This window comes from Anomaloglossus baeobatrachus, chromosome 8 (assembly GCF_048569485.1).
Source record: "Anomaloglossus baeobatrachus isolate aAnoBae1 chromosome 8, aAnoBae1.hap1, whole genome shotgun sequence".
Classification (NCBI taxonomy): Eukaryota; Metazoa; Chordata; class Amphibia; order Anura; family Aromobatidae; genus Anomaloglossus; species Anomaloglossus baeobatrachus.
This window is the reverse complement of record NC_134360.1, coordinates 4,973,072-4,999,139: the sequence shown is the minus strand read 5'-3', so window position 1 is coordinate 4,999,139 and position 26,068 is coordinate 4,973,072. Positions and strand designations below refer to the sequence as shown.

At 52.5% G+C, this 26,068-nt stretch overlaps 1 protein-coding gene across 1 annotated transcript in view; it reads right to left on the bottom strand.

Annotated features, from left to right (window-relative positions):
• TAMM41 (TAM41 mitochondrial translocator assembly and maintenance homolog) overlaps positions 1–25,607 on the bottom strand; it is a 60,531-nt gene extending 34,924 nt beyond the window's left edge. The window contains exons 1-3 of the mRNA XM_075320642.1: positions 25,126–25,607; positions 22,363–22,542; positions 2,856–2,948 (exon numbers count right to left, since the gene is read on the bottom strand). Of these exons, the coding sequence (XP_075176757.1) occupies positions 2,856–2,948; positions 22,363–22,542; positions 25,126–25,263 (411 nt within the window). The 5' untranslated portion in view covers positions 25,264–25,607. The remainder of the gene's footprint in view (positions 1–2,855; positions 2,949–22,362; positions 22,543–25,125) is intronic.
• Between the last annotated feature and the right edge of the window lie 461 nt (positions 25,608–26,068).

The following is a 26,068-nucleotide window of genomic DNA, read 5'->3' as shown; positions in this document are numbered from 1 at the left end:
TCAGGGGCGGCCGCTGCCTCATAGCTCCACTGATGGGACATTTTACTGCTTCAGCCCAATTCACACAATTGCAGTTTCCGGCTGTGAAGATGTAATTTACCCTCTCACTGTATATGCTGTGATACTATGTCATGATATGTATATTTCCCTGGTTGTATTAGTTGTAATTCATGTATTTTCTTGGGGGAGCTACTGGTCTCAATGTGTCTCTCTCATACAATTGTAGTCTTGGCATCTAATGTGATTATGTAAATAGCCTGTCCTCTTCTTTCCAGAGTTGTGTATCTAGTCTGTAATTGCATTGGCCAGTGAAGGAATAGTCATTGTTCTGCACAGCAGGGGATCCCTTCATCTAATGTGGCTGGCAGACATATCGGAGCCCTGTGATGGACCAAACCATTGATGATAGGATGTGTGACCCCTACCCCCTGAACAAACATGGTGGGCTGGTCAAGGAGCACAGACAATGCATTTCCCTTTTTGTAACTTCAGAGTGAGCTGAAACTTGGAAGAAGAAGGAGCCCCAGCCTGGGTGGCTGTGGACACGGACGGAGCTAGGCCTGTGTGGCGGCCCGTGGAATTGTGTGGAACTCTTTGGACTACTGTAAGGACGATTGCTTTGTAATCCGGTCCGAGGATTGTCGGCAAGGGCCCCCGAATCTGTTTTACGTGGACTTATCGTGTGCTGTTCCTGTATTCCTGTTAATAAACCTGTTGGATCGTCCCTCGGCCTCGTCCATCCTTTGCTCTGTTGTACAACCCCGTCACACCGGCATTGTGGTATCAGTTTGGAGAAGGCCTTTTTCTGCTCCCGATGACTGCTCCACATAAAGAAAGGTCCATACAGAGAAGGTTGGGGGAGCTGGGAGGAAGAACATGACGGCCGTACAGAGCCGGACCCCAGCCCCCGTCCGGACCCCAGCCCCCGTCCAACATCTTTAGGATGGCCTAAAACAGAGACTGGAATCCCGGCCCCCAACATCAGGGTCACCTCACAAATGCTCTTCAGGATGAAGGGGCAAAAATTCCTACAGACGCCTCCAAAACCTTATAGAAATCCCAGAAGAGCGGAGCCGTTAGAGCTGATCAGGGGCCATATTAATCTATGGATGTAGCTGGGGAACAGAGACGCTCCTGTACGGGGAATTCCTAGATGTCCCACTACTTCTATCCATATAATGTAAAGCCCGTGACTGGTAGCAGCGGTGATGTTACAAATACATTGTCCATCACCAATAAAGTCAGTCACTGAGTTCAGCAGCTCAGACAATGTAGACAACACAGGTCGCTGAGCTCAGTGACTGGCTGCAGCTGATGTAGAGGACACAGGCTCCTGAGCTCAGTGACTGGCTGCAGCTGATATAGAGGACACAGGCTCCTGAGCTCAGTGACTGGCTGCAGCTGATGTAGAGGACACAGGCTCCTGAGCTCAGTGACTGGCTGCAGCTGATGTAGAGGACACAGGCTCCTGAGCTCAGTGACTGGCTGCAGTTGATGTAGAGGACACAGGCTCCTGAGCTCAGTGACTGTCTGCAGCTGATGTAGAGGACACAGGCTCCTGAGCTCAGTGACTGGCTGCAGATGATATAGAGGACACAGGCTCCTGAGCTCAGTGACTGGCTGCAGCTGATGTAGAGGACACAGGATCCTGAGCTCAGTGACTGGCTGCAGCTGATGTAGAGGACACAGGCTCCTGAGCTCAGTGACTGGCTGCAGCTGATGTAGAGGACACAGGCTCCTGAGCTCAGTGACTGGCTGCAGCTGATATAGAGGACACAGGCTCCTGAGCTCAGTGACTGGCTGCAGCTGATGTAGAGGACACAGGCTCCTGAGCTCAGTGACTGGCTGCAGCTGATGTAGAGGACACAGGCTCCTGAGCTCAGTGACTGGCTGCAGCTGATGTAGAGGACACAGGATCCTGAGCTCAGTGACTGGCTGCAGCTGATGTAGAGGACACAGGCTCCTGAGCTCAGTGACTGGCTGCAGCTGATATAGATAATACATCTCAGTGACTGGCTGCAGCTGATGTAGAGGACACAGGCTCCTGAGCTCAGTGACTGGCTGCAGCTGATGTAGAGGACACAGGCTCCTGAGCTCAGTGACTGGCTGCAGTTGATGTAGAGGACACAGGCTCCTGAGCTCAGTGACTGTCTGCAGCTGATGTAGAGGACACAGGCTCCTGAGCTCAGTGACTGGCTGCAGATGATATAGAGGACACAGGCTCCTGAGCTCAGTGACTGGCTGCAGCTGATGTAGAGGACACAGGATCCTGAGCTCAGTGACTGGCTGCAGCTGATGTAGAGGACACAGGATCCTGAGCTCAGTGACTGGCTGCAGCTGATGTAGAGGACACAGGATCCTGAGCTCAGTGACTGGCTGCAGCTGATGTAGAGGACACAGGCTCCTGAGCTCAGTGACTGGCTGCAGCTGATGTAGAGGACACAGGCTCCTGAGCTCAGTGACTGGCTGCAGCTGATGTAGAGGACACAGGATCCTGAGCTCAGTGACTGGCTGCAGCTGATGTAGAGGACACAGGATCCTGAGCTCAGTGACTGGCTGCAGCTGATGTAGAGGACACAGGCTCCTGAGCTCAGTGACTGGCTGCAGCTGATATAGATAATACATCTCAGTGACTGGCTGCAGCGGTGATATGGTCACTGCTGCAGACAAAACAGAGCGGCGCACCAGCAGGAGTCGGCGCTGGACCTGGGGAGGATGAGAACTCTTTGACTGTTATTAAATGTTTGGGTTCCACTTTTCTAAAAGAAGAAACCCCCTTTAAGACTCATGGGGTACTCATCAGTCTACACCCCGGAGCGCTCCGTGTACCCGGCCGCTTTCATTTCATGACGTACCGGCTTGTGCAGGCGGCCGGCGACGTACAGCGTCCTCCAGTGCAGCAAATCCTCTACAAGCGCCTCGGTGCTGACCACCCCGTACTTTATCACCTGGAGAGAGGAAGCAAAGGGTTAATATATAATGGCAGAGAGGAGAGAAATCCACTGTGCTGCTCCCACCCCACAGATCACTAATCCAGTGGATGCGTCCCACCCCACAGATCATTCATCCGGTAGACGTGTCCCACCCCACAGATCATTCATCCGGTGGACGTGTCCCACCCCACAGATCATTCATCCAGTAGACGTGTCCCACCCCACAGATCATTCATCCAGTAGACGTGTCCCACCCCACAGATCATTCATCCAGTAGACGTGTCCCACCCCACAGATCATTCATCCGGTGGACGTGTCCCACCCCACAGATCATTCATCCGGTGGACGTGTCCCACCCCACAGATCATTCATCCAGTAGACGTGTCCCACCCCACAGATCATTCATCCGGTGGACGTGTCCCACCCCACAGATCATTCATCCGGTGGACGTGTCCCACCCCACAGATCATTCATCCGGTGGACGTGTCCCACCCCACAGATCATTCATCCGGTGGACGTGTCCCACCCCACAGATCATTCATCCGGTGGACGTGTCCCACCCCACAGATCATTCATCCGGTGGACGTGTCCCACCCCACAGATCATTCATCCGGTGGACGTGTCCCACCCCACAGATCATTCATCCGGTGGACGTGTCCCACCCCACAGATCATTCATCCAGTAGACGTGTCCCACCCTACAGATCATTCATCCGGTGGACGTGTCCCACCCCACAGATCATTCATCCGGTGGACGTGTCCCACCCCACAGATCATTCATCCAGTAGACGTGTCCCACCCTACAGATCACTAATCCAGTAGACGTGTCCCACCCCACAGATCATTAATCTGGTGGACGTGTCCCACCCCACAGATCATTCATCCGGTGGACGTGTCCCACCCCACAGATCATTCATCCGGTGGACGTGTCCCACCCCACAGATCATTCATCCGGTGGACGTGTCCCACCCCACAGATCATTCATCCGGTGGACGTGTCCCACCCCACAGATCATTCATCCGGTGGACGTGTCCCACCCCACAGATCATTCATCCGGTGGACGTGTCCCACCCCACAGATCATTCATCCGGTGGACGTGTCCTACCCCACAGATCATTAATCGAGGAATCAGGAGCTACTTGTAGAAATGGAAAAATGACAACTACCATTGGTGTAATCCAATAACCAGGTCTGTGCTCGGTGGCACCGAGTCGTGGTTGGAGGCGGCGGGGGACACGTCCTCACCATCATTGATGCCAGGACACAATGCAGGGGGAAAAAGTTACTTGCTCAGGTCTGTTCTCTTATATAGATATTAGGATTTGGTCGGGGTCTGCAATTCATTTAGGGGGTGTAAATATATCAGTGGCTCCGGTGTCTGATATTAACCCCCTGGTCTCAGGCTGTGATTTAAGATACAAACATACCAATTGTGCACTGCTCCCCCTCCCCAGGTCCAGCGCTGACTCTCTGCCGCTGCTCCCGGTGTCTGGTGTTGTCTGCAGCGGTGACGTCAAGTGAACATCTCTGCAGCCAATCACGGAGCTCAGCGGATCTGAACGACTCGTGCTGTCAACTTGGACAGAGCCAATGAGCTCACTGATTGGCTGCAGCGCTGTCGACATGATGTCAGACAATATCAGACCCTGGAAACAATGCTGGAGACTTAGCGCTGGACCCGGGGAGAGTGAGTCTAGACCTTTTTTGCTGCAGCTGGGGAGGTAATACTTATCTTACCGGTTCCGCTCCGCTTTCTGCACCCGGCTCCCGGTATTGATGTCTTTACAGGGACATGTGACGTCTTTTGCGGTGATCACAAAGATGGAAACATCATCCATGGAGACCCGGAGGCAGAGACCGGGGAAGGAGCCCGGTATGGAGGGAATCAGCCACGTTACCAGGGCTTCTCTCTCTGCTTCTGCACGGATTTGGTCCTTCTCGGCCACCGTAGAGACATCGTAGCCGCCCTTAAAGAGCATTTTACAAATTGCAAGTTTCAACCTGTAAGCCGGCTTTCACACTACGTTTTTTTAACATGCGTCCTAAACATTTTTTTAACGCAAAAACGGATGCAGTGCAAATGCGTTTTCATTTCAATGCATTTGCAATGGACTCGCGTCAACATGCGTCACATGCGTTTGCGTGCGTTATAGTGAGGATCCAGCGACTTGCAGTTTTTTAACTTTTTCAAAAACGCTACTTGTAGTGTTTTTGAGCTGCGTCCAAATACTGCAAATTGCTGGATCCTGACTATACTGCACGCAAACGCATGTGAACACTGGCGTGCTGATAGACAGGATCCTGCTTGCTCTACTGAGCATGCCCAGAAACCAGCCTCGGGTGATCAATTTCTCTCTCCCTCTCCTCTCTCTCTCCCCCTCCCTCTCTGTCCCCCACCTGAGAGCGGCAGAGGCTCGTAACCAAGGTAAACATTGGGTAACTTGCTTGGATACCCGATATTTACCTTGGTTACGTGTGCAGGGAGCCCGGCTCCTAGCAGCTGCAGACACTCGTAACCAAGGTAAATATCGGGTATCCAAGCAAGTTACCCGATGTGTACCTTGGTTACGAGCCTCCGCAGCTGTCAGATGCCGGCTCCCAGTCTCATGTTCAGTTCCCCTCACTCCCGATCACATGACTCCAATGCCTGCCCATAAACTTAAAGTGACAGGATCCTGCAAAATAATACATGCATTTTTCTTTGTAAAAACAGGAACCGCTTTTACAGCAAAAAAAGTAGTGTGAAAGCCGCCTTATTCCCATCTCCCCCTCAGCTCATTCTTATCTTTACATTTTATTATATGCACATTATTATTTTCATTTCTTATGTACACAAGATGATGCATTTCCCCTCTTCACACCCCTGTATACCCTGCATACCCTGTATACCCTGCATACGCTGTACACCCTGTATACCCTGCATACCCTGCATACCCTGTATACCCTGTATACCCTGCATACGCTGTATACCCTGCATACGCTGCATACCCTGCATATCCTGTATACCCTGCATACCCTGCATACCCTGCATACCCTGTATACCCTGTATACCCTGTATACCCTGCATACCCTGCATACCCTGCATACCCTGTATACCCTGTACACCCTGCATACCCTGTATACCCTGCATACCCTGCATACCCTGCATACCCTGCATACCCTGCATACCCTGCATACCCTGCATACCCTGTACACCCTGTATACCCTGCATACCCTGTATACCCTGCATACCCTGTACACCCTGTATACCCTGCATACGCTGTATACCCTGTACACCCTGTACACCCTGTACACCCTGCATACCCTGTACACCCTGTACACCCTGTACACCCTGTATACCCTGTACACCCTGTACACCCTGTACACCCTGCATACCCTGCATACCCTGTATACCCTGCATACCCTGTATACCCTGCATACCCTGTACACCCTGTATACCCTGCATACCCTGCATACCCTGTATACCCTGCATACCCTGTATACCCTGCATACCCTGTATACCCTGCATACCCTGCATACCCTGCATACCCTGTACACCCTGTATACCCTGCATACCCTGTATACCCTGCATACCCTGCATACCCTGCATACCCTGCATACCCTGTATACCCTGCATACCCTGTATACCCTGCATACCCTGTATACCCTGCATACCCTGTACACCCTGCACACCCTGTACACCCTGCATACCCTTTATACGCTGTACACCCTGCATACCCTGTACACCCTGCATACCCTGTACACCCTGCATACCCTTTATACCCTGTACACCCTGTATACCCTGTACACCCTGTATACCCTGTACACCCTGTATACCCTGTACACCCTGTATACCCTGCATACCCTGTACACCCTGTATACCCTGCATACCCTGCATACCCTGTATACCCTGCATACCCTGTATACCCTGCATACCCTGTATACCCTGCATACCCTGCATACCCTGTACACCCTGTATACCCTGCATACCCTGTATACCCTGCATACCCTGCATACCCTGTATACCCTGTATACCCTGCATACCCTGTATACCCTGCATACCCTGTATACCCTGCATACCCTGCATACCCTGCATACCCTGCATACCCTGTATACCCTGTATACCCTGTATACCCTGCATACCCTGCATACCCTGCATACCCTGCATACCCTGTATACCCTGTATACCCTGCATACCCTGTACACCCTGCATACCCTGTACACCCTGCATACCCTTTATACGCTGTACACCCTGCATACCCTGTACACCCTGCATACCCTGTACACCCTGCATACCCTTTATACGCTGTATACCCTGCATACCCTGTACACCCTGTACACCCTGTATACCCTGTACACCCTGTATACCCTGCATACCCTGTATACCCTGTATACCCTGCATACCCTGTATACCCTGCATACCCTGTATACCCTGCATACCCTGTATACCCTGCATACCCTGCATACCCTGCATACCCTGTATACCCTGTATACCCTGCATACCCTGCATACCCTGTATACCCTGTATACCCTGCATACCCTGCATACCCTGCATACCCTGCATACCCTGCATACCCTGTACACCCTGCATACCCTGTACACCCTGCATACCCTGTACACCCTGCATACCCTTTATACGCTGTACACCCTGCATACCCTGTACACCCTGCATACCCTGTACACCCTGCATACCCTTTATACGCTGTATACCCTGCATACCCTGTACACCCTGTATACCCTGTACACCCTGTATACCCTGTACACCCTGTATACCCTGTACACCCTGTATACCCTGTATACCCTGCATACCCTGTACACCCTGTATACCCTGCATACCCTGTATACCCTGCATACCCTGTATACCCTGCATACCCTGCATACCCTGCATACCCTGCATACCCTGCATACCCTGTATACCCTGCATACCCTGCATACCCTGCATACCCTGTATACCCTGCATACCCTGTATACCCTGCATACCCTGTATACCCTGTACACCCTGCATACCCTGTACACCCTGCATACCCTTTATACGCTGTACACCCTGCATACCCTGTACACCCTGCATACCCTGTACACCCTGTATACCCTGTACACCCTGTATACCCTGTACACCCTGTATACCCTGTACACCCTGTACACCCTGTATACCCTGCATACGCTGTATACCCTGTACACCCTGTACACCCTGTATACCCTGCATACCCTGTACACCCTGTATACCCTGCATACCCTGTACACCCTGTACACCCTGCATACCCTGCATACCCTGTACACCCTGTACACCCTGCATACCCTGCATACCCTGTATACCCTGTATACCCTGCATACCCTGTATACCCTGCATACCCTGCATACCCTGCATACCCTGTATACCCTGCATACCCTGTATACCCTGCATACCCTGTATACCCTGTACACCCTGCATACCCTGTATACCCTTTATACGCTGTACACCCTGCATACCCTGTACACCCTGCATACCCTGTACACCCTGCATACCCTTTATACGCTGTATACCCTGCATACCCTGTACACCCTGTATACCCTGTACACCCTGTATACCCTGTACACCCTGTATACCCTGTACACCCTGTATACCCTGCATACGCTGTATACCCTGTACACCCTGTACACCCTGTATACCCTGCATACCCTGTACACCCTGTACACCCTGTATACCCTGCATACCCTGTACACCCTGTACACCCTGTACACCCTGCATACCCTGCATACCCTGTACACCCTGCATACCCTGTATACCCTGTACACCCTGTACACCCTGCACACCCTGCATACCCTGTACACCCTGTACACCCTGTATACCCTGTACACCCTGTACACCCTGCATACCCTGTACACCCTGTACACCCTGTACACCCTGCATACCCTGCATACCCTGTATACCCTGTACACCCTGTACACCCTGCATACCCTGTACACCCTGTACACCCTGCATACCCTGCATACCCTGCATACCCTGTACACCCTGTACACCCTGTACACCCTGCATACCCTGTACACCCTGTACACCCTGTACACCCTGTATACCCTGCATACCCTGTACACCCTGTATACCCTGCATACCCTGTATACCCTGTATACCCTGTACACCCTGTATACCCTGTATACCCTGCATACCCTGCATACCCTGTACACCCTGTACACCCTGTATACCCTGCATATCCTGTACACCCTGTACACCCTGTACACCCTGCATACCCTGTACACCCTGTATAGCCTGCATACCCTGCATACGCTGTATACCCTGCATACCCTGTACACCCTGTATACCCTGCATACCCTGTACACCCTGTACACCCTGTATACCCTGCATACCCTGTACACCCTGTACACCCTGTACACCCTGTATACCCTGCATACCCTGTACACCCTGTACACCCTGTACACCCTGTACACCCTGTATACCCTGCATACCCTGCATACCCTGTATACCCTGTACACCCTGTACACCCTGCATAGCCTGCATACCCTGCATACGCTGTATACCCTGCATACCCTGTACACCCTGCATACCCTGCATAGTGACTGCAATCTCATCAAGAAGCGTCACATGTCTGTCCTCTGCACTGGACGGTCACATTCAGACTTGGACTGGCCCAGCGGAGGAGCGGAGGAGCGGAGGAGCGGAGGACTCCCCGGGGGGCCCCGTGCACCGGATGCACTATATTTATTTATCAAACTACTCATTTTATTATTTGTTGTTTGTTTGTGGGGGGAGGGGGGCATGGGCTGAAATGATAAAGCAGCAGCAATCCCATATTAGACCCAGAGACCTAAACCTCAGCGCACGAGAGTGCGAGGTACTGAAGTAAAGGGAGGCGACTGAAGATAAGTGTGGCATAGTTTTAACACAATCTCATAGTGGTGATAACTGTAGCTGTTTAAGAAGAGAAGAGTCGCCGTAAGCTGATCGATTGCTGGGACTTGCCGGGTCTCGCTGTTTGAGGACTTTCGCCTGTCATACGCTACATCAGCATTATGGAAGAGAAGAAAATCCACATGGTCACCTGCAACACATGCTACATGTTTACGGATCTGCCGCACAAGAAATTCAACTTCACCTGTCAAAAGTGCAAACTTGTTGCCCTCTTAGAGGAAAAGGTGCAGGGACTGGAGGAAAGAAGAGCAACGCTGAAGCTAATTAAAGAACATGAGGACTTCTTGGACGAGGCAGAAGCAGCCATTCAGGATATGGAAAGTGAGAAAAGCTTCAGAACACATACAGAGGCTGAAAAGTGGACACATGTGACCAAAAGAAGCCAGCGGATCAAGTGGTCGGCACCACCCACACAGCTTACAACCAATATGAAGCCCTCATGCTGGAGAAGGAACATGGCACAGCTCAGGATGATACCGTCTCTACAGGAGAAGACACAGTATCATCAAAAGAAGCCGGCGGATCAAGTGGTCGGCACCACCCACACAGCTTAGCAACCAATATGAAGCCCTCATGCTGGAGAAGGAACATGGCACAGCTCAGGATGATACCGTCTCTACAGGAGAAGACACAGTATCATCAAAAGAAGTTACTTTGTCAACAAAAGCAGAAACAAAAGACACTGAAAAACACTCAGGAGCAACAAGCCGTGCGTCCAGAAAGAAAAGAAGAGTGGTAGTTATGGGCGACTCACTACTAAGAGGCACGGAGGCAACTATCTGCAGGCCGGACATAACCGCACGAGAAGTATGCTGCCTCCCTGGAGCAAAAATCAAGGATGTGGCCAACAGGATACCAACTATCTGCAGGCCGGACATAACCGCATGAGAAGTATGCTGCCTACCGGGAGCAAAAATCAAGGATGTGGCCAACAGGATACCAACTATCTGCAGGCCGGACATAACCGCACGAGAAGTATGCTGCCTACCGGGAGCAAAAATCAAGGATGTGGCCAACAGGATACCAACTATCTGCAGGCCGGACATAACCGCACGAGAAGTATGCTGCCTACCGGGAGCAAAAATCAAGGATGTGGCCAACAGGATACCAACTATCTGCAGGCCGGACATAACCGCATGAGAAGTATGCTGCCTACCGGGAGCAAAAATCAAGGATGTGGCCAACAGGATACCAACTATCTGCAGGCCGGACATAACCGCACGAGAAGTATGCTGCCTCCCGGGAGCAAAAATCAAGGATGTGGCCAACAGGATACCAACTATCCTCGGATCCAAGGACGAATACCCGTTCCTATTGATACATGTAGGAACAAACGACACGGCAATAAATGATCTGCCAACTATTTGTGAAGACTTTGAAATTCTGGGGAAGAAAATAAAGGAACGGAACATACAGGTTGTTTTCTCATCAATCCTCCCAGTCGATGGCCATGGTGTCAGAAGATGGAATAGGATACTAGATTTGAACAACTGGCTACGACGGTGGTGCCGGCAGCAAGGATTTGGATTCTTAGACCATGGAGTGAATTACCTCTACGATGGACTTCTCGCAAGAGACGGGATACACCTCACAAAACCTGGGAAACACACGTTCAGCAGAAGGCTTGCCACACTCATCAGGAGGGCATTACACCAGAAGAAGAGGGGATGGGAGAAAAGACAGCAGACAAGAACATGCAGCAGAAGGACAAACTAATCAAGGATACTAGATGCCGTAAAGAGGACCCAAGACAGGGTACTAAGAAGGAAGCTGAGAAAAGGGGAGCAAAACTTCTTTCCTGCATGCTGACCAATGCAAGAAGCCTGACCAATAAGATGGAGGAACTGGAGCTGGTAATGTATGAGGAAAAATACGACATAGTAGGAATAACTGAGACATGGTTAGATGATAGTTATGACTGGGCGGCTAACCTGCAAGGATATGAATTGTTTAGGAGGGATCGTAAAAAAAGGAAAGGGGGTGGAGTCTGTCTATATATAAAGTCCAGGGGGTGGAGTCTGTCTATATATAAAGTCCAGGGGGTGGAGTCTGTCTATATATAAAGTCCAGTTTAAAGCCCAGACCAAGAGAAGATATTCAAGAGGGAAATGAAGAGGTGGAGTCTCTATGGGTGGAGATACAAGGAGGGAAAACTAATAAAATCCTCATAGGGGTTTGTTATAAGCCACCAAATATAACAGAAACCACTGAAAATGTATTATTGAAACAAATAGACAAAGCAGCAAATCACAATGAGGTGATTATTATGGGGGACTTCAATTACCCCGATATAGACTGGGAAACTGAAACCTGCGTATCTCAGAAAGGAAACCGGCTTCTGTCAGTAACTAAGGATAATTATCTGTCCCAACTTGTGCCGGGCCCAACTAGAGGGGCAGCCCTTCTGGAGGCCAGATAGAGGGACAGCCCTTCTGGAGGCCAGATAGAGGGGCAGCCCTTCTGGAGGCCGGATAGAGGGACAGCCCTTCTGGAGGCCGGATAGAGGGGCAGCCCTTCTGGAGGCCGGATAGAGGGACAGCCCTTCTGGAGGCCAGATAGAGGGACAGCCCTTCTGAAGGCCGGATAGAGGGGCAGCCCTTCTGGAGGCCGGATAGAGGGGCAGCCCTTCTGGAGGCCGGATAGAGGGGCAGCCCTTCTGGAGGCCAGATAGAGGGACAGCCCTTCTGGAGGCCGGATAGAGGGGCAGCCCTTCTGGAGGCCGGATAGAGGGGCAGCCCTTCTGGAGGCCGGATAGAGGGACAGCCCTTCTGAAGGCCGGATAGAGGGACAGCCCTTCTGGAGGCCGGATAGAGGGACAGCCCTTCTGGAGGCCGGATAGAGGGGCAGCCCTTCTGGAGGCCGGATAGAGGGGCAGCCCTTCTGAAGGCCGGATAGAGGGACAGCCCTTCTGAAGGCCGGATAGAGGGACAGCCCTTCTGAAGGCCGGATAGAGGGGCAGCCCTTCTGGAGGCCGGATAGAGGGGCAGCCCTTCTGGAGGCCGGATAGAGGGGCAGCCCTTCTGGAGGCCAGATAGAGGGACAGCCCTTCTGGAGGCCGGATAGAGGGGCAGCCCTTCTGGACTTAATTTTAAGCAACAGGCCAGATAGAATAACAGACGTACGAGTGGATGGGCGCCTAGGGAACAGTGACCACAATGTAATACAATTCCACTTGTCCTTCAGTAAGGGGCCTTGGAGGGGGGTTACAAAAACGCTGAATTTCAGGAAAGCAAAGTTTGATCAACTTAGAGAAGACCTTCGCCAAATTGATTGGGACAATGTCCTCAAAAATGGGAGCACAGAAAATAAGTGGGAAATTTTTAAATCGGTATTAAACAGCCACTGCGAGCGAGCCATACCATACGGAAATAAAAGGGCTAGGAACAGGAGAAAACCAATGTGGCTTAATAAGGATGTAAAAGGGGCAATGAATAATAAGAAAAAGGCATTTAAAAAGCTAAAACAAGAAGGCAGCGAGGAAGCATTAAAAATATATAGAGAAAAAAATAAAATGTGTAAAAAACAAATATATTTAGCAAAAGTAGAAACTGAGAGACTCATTGCTAAGGAAAGCAAAAGAAATCCCAAACTATTCTTTAATTATATAAACAGAAAAAGAAGGGAATTTTGTTACTTACCGTAAATTCCTTTTCTTCTAGCTCTTATTGGGAGACCCAGACGATTGGGTGTATAGCACTGCCTCCGGAGGCCACACAAAGCATTACACTAAAAAGTGTAAGGCCCCTCCCCTTCTGGCTATACACCCCCAGTGGGATCACTGGCTCACCAGTTTTAGTGCAAAAGCAAGAAACATCGGAGAACTGAAAACCATTCAACATGAACAACATGTGGACCCGAAAAACCAACCAAAAATCCCGAAGGACAACAGGGCGGGTGCTGGGTCTCCCAATAGGAGCTAGAAGAAAAGGAATTTACGGTAAGTAACAAAATTCCCTTCTTCTTCGTCGCTCCATTGGGAGACCCAGACGATTGGGACGTCCAAAAGCTGTCCCTGGGTGGGTAACAAAATACCTCAAGTTAGAGCTGCAAGACAGCCCTCCTCTATGAGGAGGCCACTGCCGCCTGCAGGACTCTTCTACCTAGGCTGGCGTCCGCCGAAGCATAGGTATGCACCTGATAATGTTTGGTGAAAGTGTGCAAACTCGACCAGGTAGCTGCCTGGTACACTCGTTGAGCCGAAGCCTGGTGTCGTAATGCCCAGGACGCACCCACGGCTCTGGTTGACTGGGCCTTCAGCCCTGAAGGAACCGGAAGCCCCGCAGAACGGTAGGCTTCCAGAATTGGTTCTTTGATCCATCGAGCCAGGGTGGCTTTAGAAGCCTGCGACCCCTTGCGTTGGCCAGCGACAAGGACAAAGAGTGCATCAGAGCGGCGCAGGGGCGCCGTGCGGGAAATGTAGATTCTGAGTGCTCTCATCAGATCTAACAAATGTAAATCCTTTTCATACCGGTGAACCGGATGAGGACAAAAGGAAGGTAAGGAGATATCCTGATTAATATGAAACGAGGATACTACCTTATGGAGAAACTCCTGAATGGGGCGCAGCACTACCTTGTCCTGGTGGACCACCAGGAAGGGAGCCTTGGATGACAGCGCTGCTAGCTCAGACACTCTCCGAAGAGACGTGATCGCTACCAGAAAGGCCACTTTCTGTGATAGTCGAGAGAGTGAAACATACGTCAGAGACTCGAAAGGCGGCTTCTGGAGAGCAACTAGTACCCTGTTCAGATCCCATGGATCTAACGGCCGCTCGTACGGGGGGACGATATGACAAACCCCCTGCAGGAACGTGCGTACCTGCGGACGTCGTGCTAGACGCTTCTGAAAAAACACCAATAGCGCCGAGACTTGCCCTTTAAGGGAGCCGAGCGACAAGCCCTTTTCCAACCCAGATTGCAGGAAGGAAAGAAAAGTAGGCAATGCCAATGGCCAGGGGGACACTCCTTGTACAGAGCACCAGTAAAAGAAAATCTTCCACTTCCGTGGTAGATCTTAGCAGACGTGGGCTTCATAGCCTGTCTCATGGTGGCAACGACCCCTAGGGATAATCCTGAGGACACTAGGATCTAGGACGCAATGGCCGCACAGTAGGTTCAGGGCCGTAGAATTCAGATGGAAAAACGGCCCTTAGGACAGTAAGTCTGGCCGGTCTGGTAGTGCCCACGGTTGACTGACCGTGAGATGCCTGTCGCCAGAGCTCTTTGATCGTCATGAAAACCGGGACCTTGCCGTTGTGCCGATTTGTGAAACCCGTCCGGGTGCAGAGACCATTCTCCTGCGTCCACGCCCTGGTGACTGAGGAAGTCTGCTTCCCAGTTTTCTACGCTCGGGATGTGAACTGCGGATATGGTGTATGCTCTGTCTTCCACCCCTAGCAGAATCCGGCGGACTTCCTGGGAGGCTCGCCGACTGCGTAGTCCGCCTTGGTGGTTGATGTATGCCACCGCTGTGGATTGTCCGACTGAATTCGGATCTGTTTGCCTTCCAGCCACTGCAGGAAGTCTTGCAGGGCAATATACACTGCCCAGAGCTCCAGACAATTGATCTGAAGAGTGGACTCCTCTGAAGAGAGTCCTTGATCGTCTGAGAAAAGGGGAACGTTCCTGTGTAGGGACATCGACTTCCCCTCCCATTAGCGAAGAATGTTCTATTGAAGTGGACGCAGATGAAACTGCGTGAAAGGGACTGCCTCTGGATGAGGTGTCTCCTTGAAGGAGAGACTGCACCCCCGTCTGTAGTGACCGCTGTTTGTCCAGTGGAAGCTTCACCATCGCTGAGAGAGTGTGAAACCCCAAGCTAAGATATGCCAGCGATTGGGTTTAACTTTGAAAAGTTGAGGACCCACCCGAAACTCTGGGAAGTCTCCAGCGCCATGTTCAGGCTGTGTTGGCATGCCTCTTAAAAGAGTGCCTTGACAAGTAGATGGTCTAAGTAAGGGATCACAGGGTGACCCTGAGAGTGCGGGAGTGGTCCCACTGCTGCCATGAACTTGGTGAAAACCCGTGGTGCTGTCGCCAGACCGAAGGGTAGGGCTACGAACCGAAGATGCTCGTCTTCAATAACGAATCGTAGCAAACGCCGGTGCTCTGGAGCAATCGGCACGTGGAGATAAGCATCCTGATGTCTATTGATGCTAGGAAATCTCCTTGAGACATTGAGGCAATGCCGGAGCGGAGGGATTCCATCCGGAACCGCCTGGTTTTCACGTGCTTGTTGAGCAGTTTAAGGTCTAGAATGGAACGGAAGGAGTCGTCCTATTTTGTCACCCCGACCAGAACGGAGTAAAAAGAGTCTCTTGTTCCTGAGGAGGAACCGGGATTACGACTCCTACTGCCTGCGGAAGAGCCTCGGCTCGGCCGGTGAGGAAGTTTTTGCGACAAACTGTCTCTCACCCACCGGCCATTGACCTGTGGCAGTTAAATGTCGCTAAAGCGGGGGAGTCTGCCACCGACCGCGGATGCGGAGAGAGAGGGCTGAAAGTCATGAGGAAAACCGCCTCGGTAGCGGTTCCTCCGGCTGCCTTCTCCGGGCGTGATTGAGCCCGCCAGGAACCTGCGCCCCTCTGAGCCTTTTGAGTCCTGTTGGACGAGGGCAATTGGGACGTGCCCGAGCCTGGGAAGGACCGAAACCTCGACTGTCCCTTCTCCTGATGGGTCTTGTTTGATAGCTGGGGTAAGGAAGAATCCGTACCCTTGGACAGTTGAATGATTTAATCCAACCGCTCACGAAACAGTGTGTCACTAGATAAAGGCAATCTGGTTAAGCACTTTTGTGGAAGCAGCATCTGCTCCAATCCCTTAACACTAGGAGCGTAACAACACGGAGTTGGCGGACGCCACTGACGTACGGCTCGTAGAGTCCAGGACAGCATAAACAGCTTGAGTCGCAATGCCGACATTGCGAGGTGAAGGACGCTACTGCGGCCAAGATGTACATGTGACCGCGTCCCTCTGCGCAATACTAGCTGAAATAGCTTGGAGTGCCTCTATGGCTGCGAATGCCGGGGCAACCGACCCGCCGATAGCTTCATAGACAGATTGCAACCAGAGGGCTATCTGTCTGTCAATGGCATCTTTAAGTGAAGTCCCATCTTCCACTGCAACTATAGATCTAGCCGCAAGCCTGGAGATTGGGGGATCCACCCTTGGAGCGCTTGAGCACGTCAGGGGGGAAGAGACAACGCGTATCCTCAATACGGTTGGAGAAACGCTTATCGGGATAAGCGTGGTGTTCCTGGACTGCTTCTCTGGAGTCAGAGTGACCAGAAAAGTACTCAATATACGCTTGAGATACCGAAATAGGGATTTCTTCTGCTGTGAAGCTGACCCCTCCACTGGAGGAGTTGAGGGAGAAATACCCAACCTTCCATTGATGGCCGCTATAAGATTATTCACTATAGCGTCCCCATCCGGTGTATCCGGATTGAGAGCGGTCTCAGGATCAGAGTCCTGAACAGCTACGTCTGCCTCATCATACAGAGAGTACTGTGATGAAGTCGAGGGCCGTTCTTAGGGAGCTCGCTTAGGCCGTCTGGGACTGTCATCCGTGTCAGAGCCTGCACCCTGGGATGCATGGGACCCTCCTGGAGCCATGATTTGTTTCGAAATCAGGGTGGCCAGGGGCATCGAATCAACATTGCCCAAGGTCTGTCTGGACTGCAAAGTCTGTAAGATGTTAGTCATAGTCACAGACAATATATCAGCGGAAACTGCAACTCCGTCCCTGTCCCTGGACAGGGATCACAGGTGGTTCTTTTGGCCACCTGTAGCAGAGACCCCGTTGAGTAATTGCACACACTGGGGGTCCTGGAACAGTATCGCATGCAGTACAAGCAGCATAGAAAGCCTGTGCCTTGGCACCCATGCTTTTTTTTTTTTTTTTTTTTGCTGTTGCTGTCTAGCCATCTAGGAGCATTAGCCAAGAATAGCGACCGTACAGTGCAATGTATAGCATACAAGCATGAAGTACAATAAACACTTCAGCACATGCAGTACAAGGAGCATAGAAAGCCTGTGCCTTGGCACCTTTGCTTTTCTGCTGCCGTTGTCTAGTTATTCATGAGCATTAGCCAAGAAAAGCGACATACAGTGAATGTATAGCATACAAGCATGAAAATAACCACTGCAGCACATGCAATCCAAGCAGCATTGAAAGCTTGTGCCTTAGCACCCTTGCTTTTCTGCTGCTGTTGTCTAGTCATCAAGGAGCATTAGCCAAGAATAGCGACATGCAGTGAATGTACAAGCATGAAAATAAACTCTGCAGTACATGCAATCCAAGCAGCATTGAAAGCTTGTGCCTTAGCACCATTGCTGTTTGCTGCCGCTGTCTAGCCATCTAGGCGGGTAGACAGCCAAGAATAGCCCTTACAGTGCAATGTAAAGCATACAAGCATAAAGGACACATGACACTGCAGCACATGCAAGACAAGCAGCATATAGAGTCTGTGCTTTAGCACCCCTGATCTTTTGCTGCTGTTTCTAGGTCTGCATCCTGAATAGCGACCGTACAAACGTACAACAGGACACTTCGGCATTAGTGGGTCAGCACTTTAGTTGCCGCTTACCGCCCGCACAAAAGCGGGTGTGTGGCGCCGGAATCCTGTGCTGGTAGCTCAGCGCTTGTCTCCGTTTTCCCGCTCTGCGTGCCGGAATGGCTGCCGGCGTCCAGAGGAGAGGGGCGGGCCGAGGGCGTGCCCGAGACAAGAGCGGGAACCCGGCGCCCACTGTGTCTAGTGAAGGGGGCTGGAGAATGCAAATAAGGCTCCAGCCCTCGGCGCTGCTATAGAACAGCGTGTCTCCCCTTCCCTGAGTGACAGGGTGGGGGCGGGAACGAAGCGGCGCTAGGCCGCAAAAGCCGGGGACTAAAGTTAGAAGCGCCGCCGCCGTAAAAGCGCGGTCGGCGCGTCCCCGGCGCACTACAAGTCGCAGCTGCGCCGCCGCTCCAGGGGCGGTCGGCGCGGCGGTCCCCACACGTAAAGTCCCCCAGTAATCTGCAGGGACTATAAGCCCAGCGCACAGCGCTACAGTCCCCGGCGCACTAGCACACCCAGCAAGCCTGGAGTGTGCGTGGCCTGCCATACGGGGACACAGAGTACCTGAAAGTTGCAGGGCCTTGTCCCTGAACGGCACTCCCGCTCCACATCCAGCAGGTTCAATGGGTCTGTGGATGGAGCCCGGCCTCAGGGCTTGGTGGCCGGAAAGATCCCACTTCCTCAGAGCCCCTCAGGGGGATGGGGAAGGAAAACAGCATGTGGGCTCCAGCCTCCGTACCAGCAATAGGTACCTCAACCTTACAAACCGCAAGTGGGGTGAGAAGGGAGCATGCTGGGGGCCCCATATGGGCCCTCTTTTCTTCCATCCGACATAGTCAGCAGCTACTGCTGACTAAACAGTGGAGCTATGCATGGATGTGTGCCTCCTTCGCACAAAGCTTGAAAACTGGTGAGCCAGTGATCCCACTGGGGGTGTATAGCCAGAAGGGGAGGGGCCTTACACTTTTTAGTGTAATGCTTTGTGTGGCCTCCGGAGGCAGTAGCTATACACCCAATCGTCTGGGTCTCCCAATGGAGCGACGAAGAAAGATTAAAATTGATGGTGTTGGCCCTTTAAAGAATAATGAGGGTAAAATCATAGAAAGCGATGTGGGAAAAGCAAATGTTTTAAATACTTTTTTCTCAACTGTGTTCACACAGGAAAAGCATATGCCAGGGGAAATGCAGAGTGATCATGTAAATGCCCCATTAAGTATGACCTGCCTAACCCAGGAAGAAGTGCAGAACCGACTTAGTAACATTAAAATTGACAAATCACCAGGCCCTGATGGCATTCACCCTCGGGTATTAAGGGAGTTAAGTAATGTGATAGACAGGCCTCTATTCCTTTTATTTAAAGACTCTATAGAAACTGGGTCTGTTCCACTGGATTGGCGGCAAATGTGGTACCAATATTCAAAAAAGGGTGCAAAAGGGAACCTGGAAACTATAGGCCGGTAAGCTTAACATCTGTTGTGGGTAAAATGTTTGAAGGGTTTTTAAGGGATACTATTATGGAATGTCCCAATGTTAATAACTGTTTAACTCCATATCAACATGGATTTATGAAGGATCGCTCCTGTCAAACTAACCTGATCAGCTTCTATGAGGATGTAAGCTCTCACATGGACCGAGGAGAATCATTGGATGTCATTTATCTCGACTTCGGTAAAGCATTTGACACTGTCCCACATAAAAGACTGCTAAGTAAAATGAGAAAGCTTGGGCTCGGGGAAAATGTGTGTAGATGGGTAGGTAGCTGGCTTAGTGGTAGAAAACAAAGAGTGGTTATTAATGGTGCATACTCAGATTGGGCCAGGGTTACTAGTGGGGTGCCACAGGGGTCTGTATTGGGCCCCCTACTATTTAATATATTTATTAATGATCTGGTGGATGGTTTACAGAGTAAAATATCAGTATTTGCAGATGATACAAAACTATGTAAGGTAGTTAACACAAAGGAGGACAGTTTGCAACTACAGATGGATTTGAGTAAATTGGAGAATTGGGCTGAAAAATGGCAAATGAGGTTTAACACAGATAAGTGTAAGGTTATGCACATGGGAAGGAGAAACAGATGCTACGATTACTTACTAAATGGGAAACTGCTGGGGAAATCAGACATGGAAAAAGACTTAGGCATCTTAGTGAATAAGAATCTAAATTGGAGTGCCCAGTGTCAGGCAGCAGCCACCAAAGCAAATAGGGTGATGGGATGCATTAGAAGAGGTCTGGGGGCACGAGATGAAAACATCATTCTCCCTCTGTACAAATCACTCGTCAGACCACACTTGGAGTATTGTGTGCAATTTTGGGCGCCGGTGCTGAAGAAAGACATTACTGAACTTGAAAGGGTTCAGAGGCGGGCTACTAAAATAATAAATGGAATGGGTGCATTACAATACACGGAAAGGCTATCAAAATTAGGTCTATTTACTCTAGAAAAGAGAAGACTTAGGGGAGACCTAATAAATATGTACAAATATATCAGAGGGCCATATAGAGATCTCTCCCATGATCTGTTTGTACCAAGGACTATGACAAGAACAAGGGGGCATTCTTTTCGATTGGAGGAAAGAAAATTCCTACATCAGCATAGAAGAGGGTTCTTCACGGTAAGAGCAGTGAGGCTCTGGAACTCTCTTCCTGAGGAAGTGGTGATGGCCAACTCACTGAATGAATTTAAGAGAGGAATGGATGCATTTCTTGTTAGCAAAAGTATAGAAGGTTATAAATAGCATAATCTTACAGGTAGATAGAAGAGCGACCTAGATTATTAGAGGAATGGGTGGGCTGCAACACCAAGACAGGTTATTAAACTTGGGGTTAGTTAGTTAGGAAAAACAAAGGCTTAGGGGGATCTAATCACAATGTATAAATATATGAGGGGACAGTACAGAGACCTTTCCAAAGATCTCTTTACACCTAGGCCTGCGACTGGAACACGGGGGCATCCGCTACGTCTTGAGGAAAGAATGTTTAATCATAATCACAGATGAGGATTCTTTACTGTACGAGCAGAGAGACTATGGAGCTCTCTGCCGTATGATGTTGTATTGAGGGATTCACAAGTAAAATTTAAGCAGAGCCTGATCGCATTAATTGAAAAATATAATATTACCAGTTATGTATATTGGATTTTATGACAGGGTGTTGATCCAGGGAACTAGTCTGATTGCCGGATGTGGAGTCAGGAAGGAATTTTTTTCCCCATTGGAGCTTATTTGACACATTGGGTTTTTTTTGCCTTCCTCTGGATCAACATGTTAGGCTACGGGTTGAACTAGATGGACTTAGAGTCTCCCTTCAACCTTAAAAACTATGAAACTATGAAACCCCAAGTGAAGGTCCCGGCACCGGCCGCGGTCGGACACGTGAGGTGCAGCCGGTGTCTGGCTACAAAGCTCGGACTCTGACAATTCCCTGCAATGTCAGCGTCTGGAGGAGGATTTTACAAGTTACCAATGCTGCAGGTGGGCTCGGGGGGGGATCTGACCTAACAGCATCATGATACTTATCCCACAAGGTCAACGCCCCAAGAAAAAAAATAACTGGACAAAACATAAACCAAAAACTAAACCCCGCTGTCCTACATGTCATAAAAGAGCAGAAAAGTCACAAAGACGTCAAAACGGTGATGATGAGAATTACAGCAAAAGAGATAACACAAGGCAGCAGGAGCCGCAGCGTCCGGGCGAGCCGGCACCCCCTTCCCCATGCACCGCACCCGCCGTCGCCTCCCACAGCACCCGCCGTCCCCTCGCGCCGCACCCGCCTTCCCCTCGCGCCGCACCCGCCTTCCCCTCCCGCCGCACCCGCCTTCCCCTCCCGCCGCACCCGCCTTCCCCTCCCGCCGCACCCGCCTTCCCCTCCCGCCGCACCCGCCTTCCTCTCCCGCCGCACCCGCCTTCCCCTCCCGCCGCACCCCGCCTTCCCCTCGCGACGCACCCGCCTTCCCCTCCTGCCGCACCCACCTTCCCCTCGCACCGCACCCACCTTCCCATCGCACGGCACCAGCGTGTTGTAGTACACCCCGGCGCCGTGCTCCTCCTGGATGTGACTGATCTTCTTTGGTCCCAGATATTTCAGCGCGGAGTAGTGACTGCGGTTCTGCATCAGGTTCATTGTGTGCCACGTGACGGGGTCATCAACCGCAAACACGAAGTCCACCATGTTCTGAGGGAGGAAGCAAAGCACCAGGGTCATTAGTGACAGTACGGAGAGGCGGGAATGTGACATTATATATATATACATACATACATACAGTATATATGGGGACACATCTGCTTATGTCTCTTTCAAGGAGCTTTACAGAAAAGGACAGGACTGTGGGGGTTAAAGGGAACCCGTCATCAGAAATTTTGCTTTAAACCTAAAAGTCTCCCCCTCTGCAGCTCCTGGGCTGATTCTAGCAGGTTCCTTTACTTTTTATGGCCCTTTTTAAACCAAATTAAATACTTTATAAACTTGTACCTTTTGCTATGTAAATGTTGTAAATCGTCCATGGGGGCGGGCTCTCTGCTGACCGTTGCTGTTCCTCCAGCAGATTTACGCCGCCCCCCAACGCTGAATTTCATATATCTCAGGACGCTGCCCCTGGGCACCCGTGGTCCCGCGCATGCGCTGTGCGACTGTAGCAGGACTGTGCACTGTGTGCACGTGTGACCACTGGTGACGTTTTGCGCAGGCACAAGGTTATGGGCGGTGCTGTGTCATCAGCAAATGCCGCCCATAACCTCGTGACCGCACTTTCCCCTCTTCCTCCAGCGTTCTGCGCGCTTGCTGGCCAGATGACCCGACGTCACCTCTTTCCCATCTTGCCGTGCTGCAGGGTAAGATGGGAAGGAGGTGACGTCAGGTCATTTGGCCGGCGAGCGCTTGCGCAGAAGGCTGGAGGCAGTGGGGGAAAGTGCGGTCACGAGGTTATGGGCGGGCACTTGCGATGCAATCAAAGCGCCGCCCATAACCTCGTGCTTGTGACACACGTCACCAGCGATCCTGGCGTGGGCGGCACCTCGGGCGCAGTGGGCGGCGTCCTGATGGATGAAATGGAGCGTGGGGGGACGGCGTCAGTGTGTAGGAGGAACAGCAACGGTCAGCAGAGAGCCCACCCCCATGGACGATTTACAAGATTTACATAGCAAAAGGTACAAGTTTATAAAGTATTTAATTTGGTTTAAAAGGGGCCACAAAAAGTGCAGGAACCTGCTAGAATCAGCCCGGAGCCGCAGAGGGGGGCACTTATAGGTTTCAAGCTGAATTTCTGATGACGGGTTCCCTTTAATATGTGGAAAATAAGAAGTTTACACAGAAATCTAAGGCAGAAAACCGAGACTGACCGTCAGAGTCTGGATCTGCAGATTGTGCTGTGGCCGCACTGATCATCTCCCGGACATTGGGCCGATCTGAATGTGGCTACAGCTCACCGCACCCAGAGCCCCCCAGGACCACTGACCCGAACTTTGCGCTCCCAGGTGCGGCTCCAGGAGGCGGCTTGTCCTCTGCAGCATCGGAGGAGCGCAGAGATCAGGTGCTAGGAGCGATCCGGCCCAGTGCAGCGCTGCCCCCTGGAACCACTGACGCGAACTCTGCGCTCCCAGGTGTGGCTCCAGGAGGCGGCTTGTCCTCTGCAGCATCGGAGGAGCGCAGGCGCAGAGATCAGGTGCTAGGAGCGATCCGGCCCAGTGCAGCCCTGCCCCCAGAACCACTGACCCGAACTCTGCACTCTCAGGTGCGGCTCCAGGAGGCGGCTTGTCCTCTGCAGCATCGGAGGAGCGCAGGCATCTGGTGCTAGGAGCGATCCGGCCCAGTGCAGCGCTGCCCCCCAGGACCACTGACCCAAACTCTGCGCTCCCAGGTACGGCTCCAGGAGGCGGCTTGTCCTCTGCAGCATCAGAGGAGTGCAGGCGCAGAGATCATGTGCTAGGAGCGATCCGGCCCAGTGCAGCGCTGCCCCCCAGGACCACTGACCCAAACTCTGCGCTCCCAGGTGCGGCTCCAGGAGGCGGCTTGTCCTCTGCAGCATCGGAGGAGCGCAGAGATCAGGTGCTAGGAGCGATCCGGCCCAGTGCAGCGCTGCCCCCTGGAACCACTGACGCGAACTCTGCGCTCCCAGGTGTGGCTCCAGGAGGCGGCTTGTCCTCTGCAGCATCGGAGGAGCGCAGGCGCAGAGATCAGGTGCTAGGAGCGATCCGGCCCAGTGCAGCCCTGCCCCCAGAACCACTGACCCGAACTCTGCACTCTCAGGTGCGGCTCCAGGAGGCGGCTTGTCCTCTGCAGCATCGGAGGAGTGCAGGCATCAGGTGCTAGGAGCGATCCGGCCCAGTGCAGCGCTGCCCCCGGAACCACTGACCCAAACTCTGCGCTCCCAGGTGCGGCTCCAGGAGGCGGCTTGTCCTCTGCAGCATCGGAGGAGCGCAGGCGCAGAGATCAGGTGCTAGGAGCGATCCGGCCCAGTGCAGCGCTGCCCCCGGAACCACTGACCCGAACTCTGCGCTCCCAGGTGCGGCTCCAGGAGGCGGCTTGTCCTCTGCAGCATCGGAGGAGTGCAGGCGCAGAGATCAGGTGCTAGGAGCGATCCGGCCCAGTGCAGCGCTGCCCCCGGAACCACTGACCCAAACTGCGCTCTCCGAGGTATTTGCTATTACATTATTATTACTCCATATCGGGAGAGGACCCTAGTGATGGGAGTGCCGCCATATGCAGCTCCTGGCAGTGCCTCTATACTGTGTGATACTCTCCCCGTCTCCTCCCTCTCACCTGCGCATTGCTCTGTGACGCCCCAATCTGCTTGAAGACGGCAGATCCGTAGGCAAAGGCGAGGCTGATATCCCGGGGGAAGAAACCCAGGATCCTGCGGAGCTGGTACCCGGTGCCCTGCAGAGCGGGCAGAGCCATGACGGAGCCGCCGCCTCATACACCGCACAGTGCGCTGCTAACGCTACACATCAGCAGGCCGAAAACACTGCAGACACTGCAGAGCACACTGACACCGCGGGAGAGCGGAGCACACCGACACCCCGGGAGAGCGGAGCACACCGACACCCCGGGAGAGCGGAGCACACCGACACCCCGGGAGAGCGGAGCACACCGACACCCCGGGAGAGCGGAGCACACCGACACCCCGGGAGAGCGGAGCACACCGACACCCCGGGAGAGCGGAGCACACCGACACCCCGGGAGAGCGGAGCACACCGACACCCCGGGAGAGCGGAGCACACCGACACCCCGGGAGAGCGGAGCACACCGACACCCCGGGAGAGCGGAGCACACCGACACCCCGGGAGAACGGAGCACACCGACACCCCGGGAGAACGGAGCACACCGACACCCCGGGAGAACGGAGCACACCGACACCCCGGGAGAGCGGAGCACACCGACACTGCACAGACTGCAGAACACACTGCACACAGCACAGACTGCAGGAGAGCAGAGCACACTGACACTGCACAGACTGCGGGAGAGCGGAGCACACCGACACCGCGGGAGAGCGGAGCACACCGACACCGCGGGAGAGCGGAGCACACCGACACCGCGGGAGAGCGGAGCACACCGACACCGCGGGAGAGCGGAGCACACCGACACCGCGGGAGAGCGGAGCACACCGACACCGCGGGAGAGCGGAGCACACCGACACCGCGGGAGAGCGGAGCACACCGACACAGCACAGACTGCAGAACACACTGCACACAGCACAGACTGC